General features: G+C 54.4%; 1 protein-coding gene across 4 annotated transcripts in view; it reads right to left on the reverse strand.

Moving 5' to 3' along the window:
• The window catches only part of NOL4L (nucleolar protein 4 like), a 125,322-nt gene that overhangs the window by 70,220 nt on the left and 39,797 nt on the right, over positions 1 to 15,305 (reverse strand). For 3 of the 4 annotated variants that reach the window (XM_059705855.1, XM_059705857.1, XM_059705856.1), the window contains exons 2-3: positions 7,509 to 7,664; positions 1,132 to 1,243 (exon numbers count right to left, since the gene is read on the reverse strand). In XM_059705855.1, the coding sequence (XP_059561838.1) occupies positions 1,132 to 1,243; positions 7,509 to 7,664 (268 nt within the window). Of the gene's footprint in view, positions 1 to 1,131; positions 1,244 to 7,508; positions 7,665 to 15,305 lie in introns of those variants that run through there. The other variant, XM_059705859.1, reaches the window with a different exon arrangement.

Raw genomic sequence — 15,305 nt, forward strand, 5'->3', positions numbered from 1 at the left:
GATGGCACCTGAGTAAGCTGCTCACCCTTCATTCTGAGTCTATTCCCATCCTCAGGCAAAACACCCATGGACTGCAGCAACCTGTGCAGGCCTGATGCCCAGGAGCAGCCTAGAAGCCCTGATGCATCCCCCACGTGGGCACCATTTCTCACGGCAAGTTACACCACATCCGTCACATGCACTGGCCCATCTCACTGTGTGTGCCTAAGCCGCCCGTGAACAGATGGCCCTGGGACTTCCTGGAGGCCTCCGGGATGCTGGGGTTCGGCGTGTGGGGGACTAATGCGGGGGTCTCTGCTGCCTCTCACTGTGTCGGCAGAGCGGGACAGCATGGATGTCGGTCCAAGGGACCAACAGGGCTGGTCACAAGGGCTCTGGGCATTTTAAATTCTAACCAATCCCCCTAGATTTCCGATTTGTGCACAAGGAGAGACAGACACTTAGAGTAGACCTACTGCTGGCAGTTGGGTGGCTACAGGATAGACCTGTGCTCCTGCCCTCTGAGGGCTTACAGTTGGGTCAGCAAGACCAAACCCAGGGGACGCTGCTGGGGGAGAGACCTGGGTGGAAGAATTACAGAGCTCGGGGAACGGGGCAGGCGAGGGGGCATCTCCATCCAGAGCCTCCTGGGAGAATTGTGGCCCGCGCCCCGAGGTGCAGTAGGGATGGACTATTTGTTTTTCAGTGAAACTTGCCTTAAAAAAAAACCCGAAAAACAGCCCTGCCCAGTTTGGCTCAGTGGACAGAGCATCAGCCCACGGACTGAAGGGTCCTGGGTTCGATTCCGGTCAAGGACATGTACCTCAGTTGCAGGCTCTATCGGGAGGCAACCAATTGATGTGTCTCTCTCACATCAATGTTTCTTTCTCTCTGTCTCTCCCCCCTCTCCCTTCCACTCTCTAAAAATCAATGGGAAAATATCCTCGGGTGAGGATTAACAAAACAAACAAACAAATAAAAAACAAGGCTCTCTGGGCAGCCCCAGCCCCATGGACTCACACCAGCCTCTGGGAATTGTGACAACGGCTGGACGTGCACTTTTCTGTCTGTGCTGGCCCTGCTGGTGGGAGAGCCTCTCCCTGCACAGCCCCCGCACCTGCCAGCCTCCAGCGCGCCCACCTCCTCCCCTACCTTTGGGCTCCAGGCCGTTGGAATTAAAGTGCATCCTCTTCTGACACTCTGTGCAGCTCATCAGGAACCGGGTCACAGCCTCTCGTGGAAGGAAGGCGTACGTCTCCGCAATCTGGGGGAGAGAGGAGGTTCGCTTGTTATATGGATCCGCTTCGTCACCCCGTCAACCAGGGCTGTGCTTGCACTTGGTGGCAGGCCCTTGGCCCTTGCCAGGAAGGGCAGGGATTTGAGGAGCAAGGGGCAGATGTCCTCGATTCTCAGTCATGGAAATGAGTCAGTACCTTTGCAGAAAATTTGTTTTAAAAATTTGAATAAAATTAAAAAAGCAAAGCATTTAAACATTACCTAGTCTTTAACCTATATTCTAGTAATATTCCTCTCCGAACATTTTATTACCGTTACTGAAAAATGAGCTTATGAGCATCACTCTAGGGTAGGGTGAAACAATTTCCCCTCCCACAGATGGATAAACTGAGACCCGTTTATAAATCTACAGGCTCTGGGCCAAGGGTCTCCAAGCTATTTTCTGCGAAAACTCACAGATCAAGAACCTTTCTAGGGAGAGCTGTGAAAGGCTGATGCCAAGGGATCAGATTTTTCAAACAGGACAGACTCTTAGGACCCCCATGTTCCAAGTTAGGTCATGAGGCCCAGAGAGGTGAACCTATTGTCCCAAGGTCACACAGCTCTCTGGAGGCAGTGCCAGACTGAAGCCCATGTTTCAGGTCACAGCACCCCATACCTGCCTCCAGACGGCCTCCCCTAGCTAGGGAGAAGAGAAGGGGGGCATGGGAGAGAACACAAGAGAGAAGTTGGGTGGGGGCGTGGGGAAGGTGGGCTGCTTGGCCCACCCCTCTCCTCTTGCTCTGGGTTTTGGGAAACCCGCTGGCCCTGGTTTGGCTGCCTGAGGGGTCCAGAAGGACCTCTGAGGCCCAGGTTCCCTGGCTGAGGCCCATAGCTGCCCAGTTGCTGGTTTTCACCCATTTCCCAGAGCCCAGGCCCTCCCACTCTTCTCCACTAAGGGGCAGCATCGCCCCAGCATTCCACAGTCCTCGCTGCAACCCAGCTGGGAAAGTTGGCCCAGCTGCTCCTTAGGGATGCACAAACGCCCCGCTCAATCTCTGTGTGGCCAGGGGCTGGGTAGTGTAGGGTGGAGTGGGTGGATGAGGTGGGAGGTGGGGATGTAGGAAGTCCAGGGCACCCCAAGCTGCAGCCAGGCCCTGAGAGGACCAGCTCCGTGGTGCTCCCAGCTCAGCCAGCCTGTGGAGCACCAGGGACCACTCCTGCCAGGCAGCTGGCTGCAAAAGCAGAGTTAATTTTGGTGACACAATTGTTATTTCTCAGCTGATTTGATGCTCTGCGGAGCAGGCAGGCTTCTTGATGAGTTATCTCCCTTCCAAATTCCCTGTCTTGATTGCCTTTCTTTGGAGGTCAGGGACAAGGGCAAAACCCTGGTCTCCGATTGGAGCTGGTGAGTGGGAAGGTGGTGGTCAGCCATGCACCAGTCCTTCTTAGATGTCAGGGCTGAGAGATGGGAGCTTCCCTGCCACCCACATGCACATCTTCCTCCCGGCCCAAAGCTGCCTGGAAGTCTTAGGGGAAGGACATCCCTGTCTGGATGCAGGTTGGGAGGGATGGGCCTTGCGGAAGGGCCAGTGGCTGTAGGAGTACAGCAGAGGGCTATGGCTAACTTGGGCCAACCAGATGACCTTGTAGGTGCCCCGAGGCACAGATTCCTGGGAAAATGAGGGAGGTTCACACCATAGGGACAGCCCTACTTCTCCACACGGAGCTCACTGCCACTGAAACCATTTTTATACGGCTAGAGAGGGCCTTCCTGGCCTGGCTGTTCTGCTGAGGGCTGTCCATTGGCCCGCTGAGAGAACAGGAATGGTTCCCAGAGAGGGCTCTGACACAGGCCAGAATGGTGGCCCCAGCTCTTCTGGCCTTGCAGACCCAGCAGTATGCAAAGGCTGGCTGGAGCGCCACATGCAGGGGGAGTGCGAGTGCACCCCCCTTTGACCCTGTGTTCCAGAGGGGGAAGAAGGGGTTGGCTGGAGGCAGATAGGGGAGAGGTCCTTCGAGCTGCCTGAAGACCAGGGAGGAAGCCCTGTCTTGCGTGGCTAGAATGTCTGTGGCCTTGCTAAGAGCTCCCTGGGGAGTCAGCCCAGCTCTGCACTGCTGTAGGGATCCGCGTGGAGGATGCTTCCCCCGGTGGGGCCTGCGACCTTTTGTGGGCACCTTTTGGTGCACCCTCCTGGCTTGTGCACAGGAGAAATGGAACCTCCATTTCTGTTCGATGCACGGACGTCCAAGGCCACAGGATCCCAGGTTGAGTTAAAATGAGAAGGACAATCCCAGCGGATGCTCCAGTCAGTAGGATGGTGGTTTTCAGAAATAGACTCTTATGCTGAAGTCCAAAACATGAAACAGATAAAGACAGAGCTGCTGTGTTTAAGGAGGGGAAGCTCCAGGACCCCCGTCTCCACTTAGCTTCCCTCAGCTGCCTTGGGGGCCTGCTGCCTTGCTCTCCTTGGGGCCTTCTGCCCGGACCCTGGCACTTACACGTGAATTTGCCTCTTACCTTCTTCCTAGTGATAAAAACCAAGAGAGATTTTGCTGGCAGGAAGAGCAGAAGCTATTTACAGAGTCGCTGACTTGTAAGGCTCCATTTCGCTCCCCAACTCGGAGGCCGGAGGCCGACCAAGACAGATGAGGCCAATTGGGGGGATTTGCACCACTTTACAAGATCCTCCTTCTGCCCCGTGGGTGGATTAGCACGTGGTGGACCTGGAGTAGCTACTGACCACATCTGGCCCCAACTCCAAAGTAGTCTGGGCATCCAGATCCGGATTCTGGAACCTGATCTTGCCTACCAGCACCCTGGGGCGAGGGAGGAAGCAAACGGGCTCAGTCTGACCCAGATGGGTGCAGGCACCAGAAAAGCCCCTGAGAAAGGACCAGTCCTCAATGTGGGTCCAGGGAACTTTGTAGAACCACATGGAAACCTCCCCAGGCCCCGGCATTGGCAAGACCTCCTGGGATCCTCTGGCCCTCAAGTCACACTGCATCAGAGGCAAAAAGTAAGGCCCGGGCTTCCTACCCAAAGTGGGAATCCCCCTGCATTAGCTCATGTACCTCCAGCTTGAGAAAGCTCATTACCTGATCCTGATCCACTGCTGAACAGTGGTAGGTGCCAGAAAGTTCTTTTTCCCTCTGAAGAATGCGCCTCTTTCAATGCCCTGAGCACGGTGACCCATCTCCTTTCCAGCCCCCTGCCTCCCGCAGGCACCCCAGGCCTGTGAGGATCCGAAAGTCCCAGCTGCCCTGGAGATAAGGCAGTCCCAGGATTCAGGTTTGGCAAAACACAGAGGGACAGGTCCCCAAACACCTCAGCCAAGGGCCCGACACCAGCCCTGTGGTGCCAGGCTGTCCCCTCTGCAGCCATCAGCACAGAGTTTCCCGGGAGCTCCCTGCCCCCAGGTCCGGATGGGGCGGGGCAGGTCCGCTAGTGAGCCTGAAGAGTTAGGCTCGGATGAAAGACATGGCAGATGAAAAGAGGGGGACAAAAACATCCAGGCACCACCCCCACCCCCAGAAGGGAAAGGGTGGCATGGAGAAGGGTGACAGATGGGGGAGAGGGGGAAGGGAGAGGAGACACACAGGGAGGAGGGGGTGCGGCAGCCTCCTTGGCCTCACACCCACTGCAGGAGGGCCCTGGCCTGTTCCACTCAGCGTTGGCCCCGCTGCTGAAATTCCAGCTCTGTGCACAGCCCAGCTGGCTCACTGCCCGTCATGTGCCAGCTCCAGGCTGGGCAGCGGGAAGTGGGGCACGCGGCGGGCATATGGCCGAGAAGCCAGGAAATGCAGAGCAAAGCCTGGACGGCCGCTTGGCCCAGAGACACAAATGCTGCCAATACCAGCCTGGCTCTGCCCTCTCCATAGCATGGAGCCCACAGCCCCTGGCCTTCATAAATAGCCAGGGGGTGCCTGCAGGTGAGGCGTGGTGCTGGACACCAAGGGAACCAGGGCAATCACATGGTCTGGCTGGCTCCTGCCCATCTACCTGGACAGCAGCAAGTCATTGGCCTTACGAGCTGACCACAGGGGTTTGAAGAAAGGTAGGCTGTGTAGTGCTCAGAGTGCAGGCTCTGGGGCCAGCTGCTTCGCTCTGCATGTCAACTGGGCAACCTCAGGCAGATTACCCATCTCTCTGACCTTCATTTTTCTTGTCTGTAAAATGGGGGTAACAGCACCAAGAGCTGGTGCCTGGGAAGTGCTGAGCACAGGGCCTGGCATATGCTACCTGCCCAGCACTGGCAAATTTAACGCTGAGCAAATGTGCTGGGTCTCACCGATACCACATGGGCCCCAGCCTGGGTGGCCCTCCCTCTGCCCAGGACCCTCTGGTGGAAATACCCTCACAACTCCCTTCCCACACTTTCCCACATGTACTGAGAAGCAGGAGAGGTGGGCCAGATGGTATAATAATCTCCTGCTTCCCTCAGCCCGAACCCTCATCTCTCTAAGGTCCTTGGCACAAGGGTCCGTCCTCAAGACTCACTTAGGGCAAAGGCCATCTTCTGAGGACAAGGACACAGCAGGCTGTTGGATTTTCTTTTCTTTTTTTAATCCTCACCTGAGAAGTGAGGATATTTTTTCCATTGATTTTCAGAGAGTGGAAGGGAGGTAGAGGGAGGGAGAGAGAGGGAGAGAGAGAGAGACATTGATGTGTTAGAGACACAGCGATTTATTGCCTTTCCCTCACGCCCCAATAGGGGCCAGGGATTGAACCTGCAACTGAGGTATGTGCCTTTCATCGGGAATCGAACCCGAGACCCTTCAGTCCACAAGCAGATACTCTAACCACTGAATAACTGGCTAGGGCTGGATTTTTAAAAAAATCCTCACCGGAGGATATGTTTTTATTGATTTTAGAGAGAGAGGAAGGGAGACAGGGAGGGAGGGGAGAAAGAGGGAGAGAGAGAGAGAGAGAGAGAGAGAGAGAGAGAGAGACAATGACGTGAGAAAAATATAGATCAGTTGCCTCCTGTATGCTCCCCTGAACTCGCAACCAGCACTCCAGCCAGCTGAGCCATCCAGCCAGGGCAGATGGTTGGGTTTTTAAAAAATCAGGCCATATGGAGAAAGTACAGACTGATACAGGCCACCTCCTCTGCAGTCCACGGCTATCTAGACAAAGAACTTGGGGTAGGAGGGGTGTCGTATCTGCCTCGGGTGGGGAAGGCTGGTCCCAGAGGGGCAGGTCTCTAGGAAGCCAGTGAGGAAGCCAACACAGAGGGGGCATGAGGACACTGGCTGACTACCACTCAGGTGCGGTGTGACCTTAGACAAGCAGCTGAACTCTCTGGGTCTCAGTTTCCTTAACTGTGAAATGGGACCACAGCCCATCACAGGGCTGCTATCAGGCTTAAACGAACGGGAAGTGCTTGGCTTTCCTGGCTTAGTGGTGGGCACTGGACAAACGGCTCAAAGCTGTGCATAAGCTATGGCGATGGGGGCCAAGGGGGAGATGGAACCAGAACACAGGCAGGCCCTCGTGCTTGTGCTCAGGCCACCATCCCTCCCACCTCCCCATGTGGGACGTTCCCCACCCCTAGCAATCTAGCTGTCTCTCCTCCCTTCTGCCTACCCACAGCTGAGAATGCTGGCTTCCATCCACCTTTTCCATGAAGCCCCTGGCTTAGCACAGTATCTGGAGATACCTTTGCTAAATACCCAGGTACCGAGGCTCTTGTTCCCTCCTCGTTTTAGAGACATCTCTGTGTGTGTTTTTGGTTTTGGTTTTTGTTTTTTTTCTCTCAGAACTCCCCACCCCAAATCAAACGGATTTCCTTGAGGCTGGGGATCAGGTCCTCAGACTTTTCCTGGGGAACTCCCAACACCGACTTCACAGGGCGGTAGGGGATCAAAAAAACTCACACACAGAAAGCATGCAGGACAGGCCTGGTACACAGTACACGCCATGAAAGCACCTGCCCTTACGCTTATCATTATCTAGCCACACACACCCCTGCCCCTCAGAGCGGCAGGGTAGGCTGTGAAGGGCTGGGGGGGTGGGGGGTGAGTGAAGCAGAAATGGGGAGAGAAAGGCTTCCCTCCTGCCCCCCTCCCTCGCCTCCCCTCCCTCTCACTCCCTTCAACCTGCTTCTCCTTTGTGCTCAGACCACAGAACCCGCCCCCTGCCCTGTGAGCCATCTCTGACTGCCATGCCCTTGCCCTGTGCCCCCCTGGGTCCCCAAAGGCCTTTCATCACGCCTCAGTTCCCCGCCCCGCCCCCCCCCAACATGTGCGGAGCCCATGGCCTCCTGCCAAGGCCTGGGGCTGCCAGCCGAGGCAAGGGGCAGAAATCTCACCGCTCGGTAGGTTTTCTTCTGCCCAGCGTGCTTGGGGGCTTTGCCTGGCTCCGCTGAGCTCTCCACATGCATCGAGTAGATGATGTCAAAGAAATCTTCCACCACAGCGACCCGCTTCAGAGAGATGCCCTCGGGCTCCGACAGGCCATCTGCCCCCTGCGACAGGGTGGACAAGCTGTGTTAGTGTCAGGGATGATGGCGGGGTGAGAGCTGGGCCCTCGGGATGGGCAGTGGGCCGGGGGCAGGACAGCGCTGCTCTCTGACCCCGGCAAGGTCTCCGGTGATAGATGGAGGGGGATGGCTAGGGGTGGAAAGAGCCCACGGAGAGGGCCCAGGGAGGGGCTACCAGAGTCAGGGTGGCTGCTGCTACTAAATCTACCAGAAACAATGGGCAGGGGATGACAACAACAAAAATACAAATTAAAAAACCAAGAGGCTCCATGTTCACAATTTCAGGCAGATTGTGCCAGACTCAGGCGGGGAGCTCTCGAATCACACGCTGTGCCAAGACCATCCTGGAAGTCTCTGGGGAGGGGGGTGCTAAATAGATGCAGCCACATCAGGAGCTCGCCAATTAGCAGTAACCTTTCACTGCGGTCCTGGGCTGGGGTCCCAGGGGACCAGCCTGGATCACCTGGGTGACTCCTGCCTCCACCCTGGCCTTTCAGAAAAGCTTTTCACCACTGCTCGCCCTCCCCGCTCCAGCAGCTGAGTGCCAGCAGCAGCACCCGGGCTCTTTGTGTGCGGTGTCGGGAATAACAGACACGAGGCCAGGTGGAGGTGGCAGGGCTGTGTGAGCAGGGTGGCCGTACCCCCCTCCCCCGCCCCCACTTTCTTGTCAGTCTGGCCTGAGTGCTGTCGGCTGGCCCGACAAGGTGTGCCAGGATGGAGGTGGAGTCCCTCAGCTGAAGAGCTTCTGGGCCCACACCTGTCCTCTCCCATGAGCAGGGCTGGGGTGGAACGGGGAGACTGCAGGGTGTGAGGCCGGGGGACGTGAGGATGGGCAGGTGCTTTAAGGGAGCGGACTGCTCAGTGAGTTCCTTATTCATAGGGCAAAGGCTACACACAAGCTCAGGTACACCTGGCTCTCAGCCATCATCTCCCCATGGGAGAAGCTTGCAGGACTCGGGGTGGGGCTTCAAAGATAAAGAGAAGCTGGGGCACAATTTGGGGGGAAAGCCTTTCTCTGAAAGTTCCTGAAACACAAATTTCCAAGATAATCCTTCCCCAGAGGATCCTGCTCAAGAACCGTCAGCTCTGTGAGGGTGTAGGCTGCACCCACTGGCTCACGGCTGCCTCCCCAGCGCCTAGAAGAATGCTTGGCACACAGCAGACTGACTGGCTGGTTACCAGCAGCAGCCAGGCCATGTAGTTCAGACCAGCTCTTCCCTGCTCTGAATAAGGCCCCATCATTTAGGTGGTTGTGTGGCCCTGAGCAGTTATTTAGCTTCTCTGAGCCTACGATCCTTTATCTGGAAAATGGGGAGAACAGAAGCACCTCTCCCATGAGCTACAAGGGGGAGAAATGAGATCCGTGTGTGGCACTTAGCACCTACCCAGCCCATAGGAGCTGCTGGATAAACATGGCCGTGAAGCAGTGCCACGCCATTTGCCAAGCCTCTCCTAGCTTGGGCCGCCTGTGGTATGGCGGCTGGGAAGTGGCACAGCTGGCTTAGGCCCTCGGTCTTTGCAGTCTGGGGAGACTAGAGGCTGTGTTGAATGGGATCCTCGCTCACGACATATTCTGGCCACAGACAGGGTTTAGTTTTATCCAGCAACTTTCCCAACATGCCATGGTGGGTGAACAGCGTTGTCTCTTTGCCAGTGACCCATTTGAGAGCAAAATGGGGGAGGGAGGGCATCTGGGCATTTGGGGTGTAGGGCACCAAACCCTAGAGCTGGTGGGTAGTGTTTGTGAGTGGTGACCATGGGTGGTGACATCACTGGTCCTGTGCAGATAGTATTGCCAATGCCTTCCTTCCTGGTCAGGATCCATTTCAATGAGGACTTGTCAGAGAGCAGCATGCATCTGGGGTGTGCATGCGTGTGTGCATGTGTACTCGCGGGTGTGTGTGTGTGTGTGTGTGTGTGTGTGTGTAGTTGCTTGCTGGTCCTGCTTCCTTGTTGTGAGGTTGGGGGCAATCTCTTCAACCTCCCTGAGCTCCACTTATGAGATGAGCTGTAAAATTCCATGACTCTTCTGCTCCTAAGTCCTCTCAGGAGTTACTGTTCTCTCTTTCCTGAAGTCCCCCTCTGCAGTTCTGGACCATTTGTACACAGGGCTTATCGGTGACTGACTCATTCATTAGCTCACTTGTTACTACCCAGCATTCTGGGGATCTTCAAATATTGCTGTGACAGAGTTGGGTGGCACAAATGTTATGACAGGTCAGTTATAAGATACTTCTAACCAGAGGTTCATATTGGCAAAAATAAATAAAAGAATCTTAAGAATTAAAATATAACTGGGTTTCCATTTTTTTGATCTGATGGTGGTTACCTAGGTATGTTCAGTTTATAGAAAGTCATTAATCTGAACACTTATAATCTGTGTACTTTTCTATATGTCTGTTAAAACTTAATTTTTAGAATGTATATTTAAAATGTATAGTGAGTAGTTCCACAACATTTTGGTAATCTGAATCCAGAGGCATAATGATGGATTTAGCTGCTTAAAAGTGAATAGCCCTCCCTGCTCATAATATTGTTTCAGGCCACAGATACTCTGGAAAAGGGAGGTGTATTTTGGTGGGAAGGAATGAAGAAGGAAATCTGGTGGGAGACAGTATTGTACACAGGTGAGGTGGAAAGTGCTCCCTGATCAGGTTGTGATCTTGGGCAGGTCACTTCTCGACCTCCTGAAACTCAGTTTCCCCACCTGTGAAATGGGCCTAAAAAGTTCTAGTTGGATGTTCCAAGGATTATGTAAGAATGTATACATCAGGCATTTGTCACACATAGGATTGTAAACATCCATCTCTTCCCCTTAGGCCCACTGAGTTTGAACACGTTATGGTTAGGAATCTGCTCTTATCTCTGGGCCCTCTGATCCATTCAGGCTATAGAACAGGACCCCAAGGTAATATCTACCACAAAAAGAGAGAGTCTTATGTAAGTCCTAAGTAACATGCTAAGGCTGTCACACAAACTTGCAATAAGCTTTCCTAAAGTCACGGTGTTGTTAATCAACCTGGGTTAAATAGTGAAACACTGTCCAGTGCCTGTCCCATGTCTGTCTTAGCTTCCACTTCCATTCTTAGGCAGACATGAGTAACCAAAAGCATTGCACCTGGCCCAATGTGACCAAAAAGTTATCTCAGAGAAACACTTCAGGGGAGCATTTTTTAAAGTCCCCTGTTTGAAAATTGACTGTGATGTCCCTTGATGTTCAAACCGGGGCCCTGTGATTGGTCTATCTCACCTGTTGAGAGGTACACAGGAAAGGAGAGGGCCTGTAGCAACCAGAATTCTACCCACACAAGATATGCAGAGCCACACCTTGAACTGTCCTTTGCCGAGCTGTGGCCACCTGGACACCATGTGTGCTACACCCTAAGGGAAGAACACCAGGATATCTGTGTGGCCTTCAAGGAGAACCCTGGCAGGAGAACAAAGAAATCCCACGGCAGTCACGTGCCACAGACATCTCCGCCATGCCCTGCATCCAGAGAGGTAATAACCTTCATGCTAAATGCTGAAGGGGAGGCATGCCTTCCCGAGCTGAGAATCCAGACACAGCTCTACAGGGCAAGAGCTGCTAATCGAGGGAGCGGAAAGCACCTTCCCCACAGCCTTGGGATGCCCCTGCCAACCACTTCTGCTTTGTACCCAAGTGAGCTGCATCTAATCCATTGCCCTCAGCACGCTGGGTCCTGCATTGACAAAGGAAGCTCACTTCATTTACAAGGCTGGGTAAAGAGAGGGCCTGGAGCCTCCTTACTGTACCCAGCTTCCTGGGAACACCAACCAGGAGAGATGGCACGGAACCCCGGATGCAGCACCCTATGGGAAAAGCCATGAGAAAAACACAGGGGCAGTTGCAAAAAACCAACCTCGGGGCCTTCCTGCCCGGGGAAGAATATTACCATGGTAACACACGCCAGCCTTTGGAACCAGCCAACTCCAAACAGCTGGCCAGGCCCAGGCCAACAAAACCCAGGCATGGCAATCATTTTAAAAAATTCACTGAGCCCCTCCAGTGTGGCTCAGTGGTGGAGCATTGACCTAAGAACCAGGAGGTCACGGTTCTATTCCCAGTCAGGGCAGATGCCCAGGTTGTGGGCTGGATCCCCAGTGTGGGGTGTGCAGGAGGCAGCTGATCGATGATTCTCTCTCATCATTGATGTTTCTATCTATCTATCTCTCTCCCTTCATCTCCGAAATCAATAAAAATATATTTAAAATAATAAAAATAAATAAAAAATCCATGGAGCTACTACCTTTCTTGGACAACACCATCTTTTTTAAACCTAGCCCATTTGGGTTCTAAACTAAAAGCCAGGTTGCAAGTCACTGAAGAAATCACCAAATGTTTAGGACAGTGCTCCTCAAAGTGTGCTCCCAAGGTCACCATCATCAGCATCATCTGGGAACTTGTTAGAAATGCAAATTCTCAGGCCCCACCCAATACCTACCAAATCTGGGGGTTTTAAAAAGGCATCAAGTAATTCTGATGCACAGCCAATTTTGAGAACCGATGAATGTAATGTCTCCATAATTGAGACAGGAAGGTAACTACTAAGGAAGCTGGCATTGACTCATTAAATACAGACATGCTCTGTGCTTCTAGGCCTAACATATTAATATTTTCTTCTTCAATGAAGGCCAATTTTCCTAATGGTGTGAACAAAAGAATCTTACTGGGTAACATTAGTATAAATTCAAAATACCTGCCCAGAAACTTAATGTGGATTATGAATAGAAAGGGCAGGCGTGCCCAGCATCCTGGCATCAGATTTTTAAGTTCTCCCTGGCACAGTTAGTTACTACTTAACCAGGTCATCCCTTGGCAGGTCTTTTAGGTCTTCCTCACTTTCCTCCAATGATCTGAATGCTTAGCACAAGGAAGGCTGCTACATGCAGGGCTGCAGACTTACAAGGGCGGCAGAATGCTTTACCAGCATTAGATAGGCAATGCCAGGGTGGCCTCGTGAGCTGTTGTCAGGAGTCATCCCTCAGGTAAGCTCCTGAATCTGACTGTACCTTGTCCGTATCCCACTAAGACATTTAAATGGACCCCTGCCCTTGATGGCAGGTGAGGTCCAAATGCTAATGGACTGCAGTTCTGTCATCTCCATTGGAACTTCTAAGCCACGTGCTGATAATAAGTTACATGCTTATCAAGGTGGGCTCACAGCTTCAGGCCACCATCACTATATCAGTGGCGTATGCCTTCCAGCAATGAAAAAGCCTTGGTTGAGAGGATGTGGCTAAATAGCAGGGACATTTCTCAACTGGGCTCCTAAGGTAGAGGAAGAAACCCCAAAATCCTTAGGATGTGCCCTTTCGGGGCATTTCAGATCCAGCTTTTGGCAAGGCATAAAGACCAACAAGACTGTCATCAGAGGAGAAGGTCCGTCAGCAGAACCCAGCCCAGTGGAAACACACCTCTGGCAGCCACCTGTGTGGGAGCTGATTGTGCAGACAAATGGGAAGATGCTGCTCCATCCCATCTGGGCCAGTCGGCTAGGTGGCTGGGATTACAGGCAGAGGCTACCTCTAATATGAGCCTCATGCTCCTCCTAACTTCTCCTCCTGCCCCTCAAATCACACTTTAATAAAATCAGGCAAGACCAGCGTTTGGAAGTCTGGGTAGCACTTTGGGGTGGAGGGGGGGTGTGGAGAGAGGAGTTTCCTACAAAGTCCCAGCCTAACTCCTGGCAGGACTGAAAGAAGACCTGAGGGGAGGAGTCAGCCTCCTGCAAAGGGTTCTCAGATGGAAAGGAAAGAGGTGGAGAGAAATTTACAAACCAAACAAAACGGAGAGAACAAGAAGAATAGAAATTCAGAATGAAGATCCTCACCCAAATCTCCAGAATTCTCTCCTCAGAATCCCCTGGAGAAGCCAGTCATAATTGTAAAGGGCAATCAGATGATTGAGAAGAGGGTATTGCTTAAGTGGGACAAAGACAGTATTGCATGTCTCTGGGTTATGAATACTACCCTACTGTGAACTAGGAACCAAAAAACCCTCCAAAATAAAGATTCACACCAGAATTTTAGGACCCATAGTGCATTGCGCTCTGTAGGTCTGTACAGAGGGATGAGGACCGCCCCCTCCCAAATAAATACACCAACAAGGCACTGAGGACTCAGGGCAGCACCTGCCTCTTCTCCACCCTTGTGCACAATCTCCAACTGTTAGTGCCGAGCCGCCACCGAGTTGCACCTGCCATCTGGAACAGGCCTCGAATATTCCAACGCTCCTTTCTGCTTCACTGAATCTCCATCCTCGTTCAAATCATGCCGGGACCCAAATGCACACCCAGGGCCACGGAGAAAGGGGTCTGGGACCAGCCCCCAAATGACAGCACTGCCTTTGAGGGATGCCATATCCTTCAAGCAGCTCTGAATATTTCTTTTTCCTTTTTTGGTTTTGTTAACTCTGGGATGTCTGGAAAGGGGGAAGGGAGGAAGGGATAGGAACAGAGGGGCGTGGTGGGCAAAAGTATCCCCCTCTTGGCAGGAGAGGGGCAAGGACCCCGGTTTTAGGGATGGAGGGAAGGAGCAGCTAATGGCACTCTCAGGCAGGACAAGATCAGGGCCTGACCCTGAGGATTCTGGTCTGGGGGTGTCAGGAGGGATGTCCCTGGGGCAAGGAGCTGGCCTGCCTGGGTCTCGCTTTTCTCCTGTGTTGAGGTGACACAATATGCACAATGGCTTTCACTACCTCGCAGGACCGCTGTGGGAACCCAAATAATACATAAATAGCGCCTGCCCTGGGCGAGACACCCATAAAGGACCGGGGCCACCACTTCTCTGGAGGGGCACGCTCCAGGACTCTGCCCCCCCCCCCCCCCGTCTCCCTTGGGCGCCAGCCAGGGACAAGGTAAGGGGTCGCTGCGGAGAGGGGCTCTGGGTGGAACGGGGGCGGCCCTGAGTCTAGCAGGCCCCACGGGCGGGTCCCTACGGGGCGGTGGCGGGCGGCCCGGGAGCGCTAACGAGCAGGGGCCCCAGGTGCGGGCCCCACCCGGACGGGGAGGGGGTAGAGGAGGGGCGGGCAGGGGAGGGAGCGGCCCGCGCGCTAATGACTGTTGACAGCGCGCGCTGGGTTCCGCCGAGCCGCGCGCGCCGCTGACAGCTGCCGGGGCGGGGGACGGGGGCGGGGCGTCCGGCGCCGGGCGCGGGGCAGGGGTGAGGCGCTGGCGCTCCCCCCACGGCGCACGCGCGTGCGCCTCGACGGGGAGGGCCGGGGAGGGGCGCGCGCGCCGGCCCGGGTTCGGAGGGCCTGCTGGAGCGGCTCGCGCGGGCTCCTCGCGGGCAGGCAGGTAATGAGAGTAACCATGGCAACCCACCAGAGGAAGTGTATTCTGCAGGAGACGTTAATCCCCTCTCCCCCGAGCTGGGACAGCCTGACTTTCCATTCTCACACAGTAATTAGATACCAGCTGTCAGTGCAGGGGGGACGGTTCCGCGGCTGCAGCCCGGCTGGGGGGGCGCACAAAGGGGGTTGTGGGGGGGAGGCGGGAGGAGGGCGTTAAAGACACAGGGACGCTTTCCGCGGTGGGCGGGTAGGCGCGCCTCCCCCGCCCCGTCCCTTGCCTGCGGGCTCGCGCCCGCTCACCTGGAGACCCAGCC

The sequence above is a fragment of the Myotis daubentonii genome, chromosome 8 (genome assembly GCF_963259705.1).
Source record: "Myotis daubentonii chromosome 8, mMyoDau2.1, whole genome shotgun sequence".
Taxonomy (NCBI): domain Eukaryota; kingdom Metazoa; phylum Chordata; class Mammalia; order Chiroptera; family Vespertilionidae; genus Myotis; species Myotis daubentonii.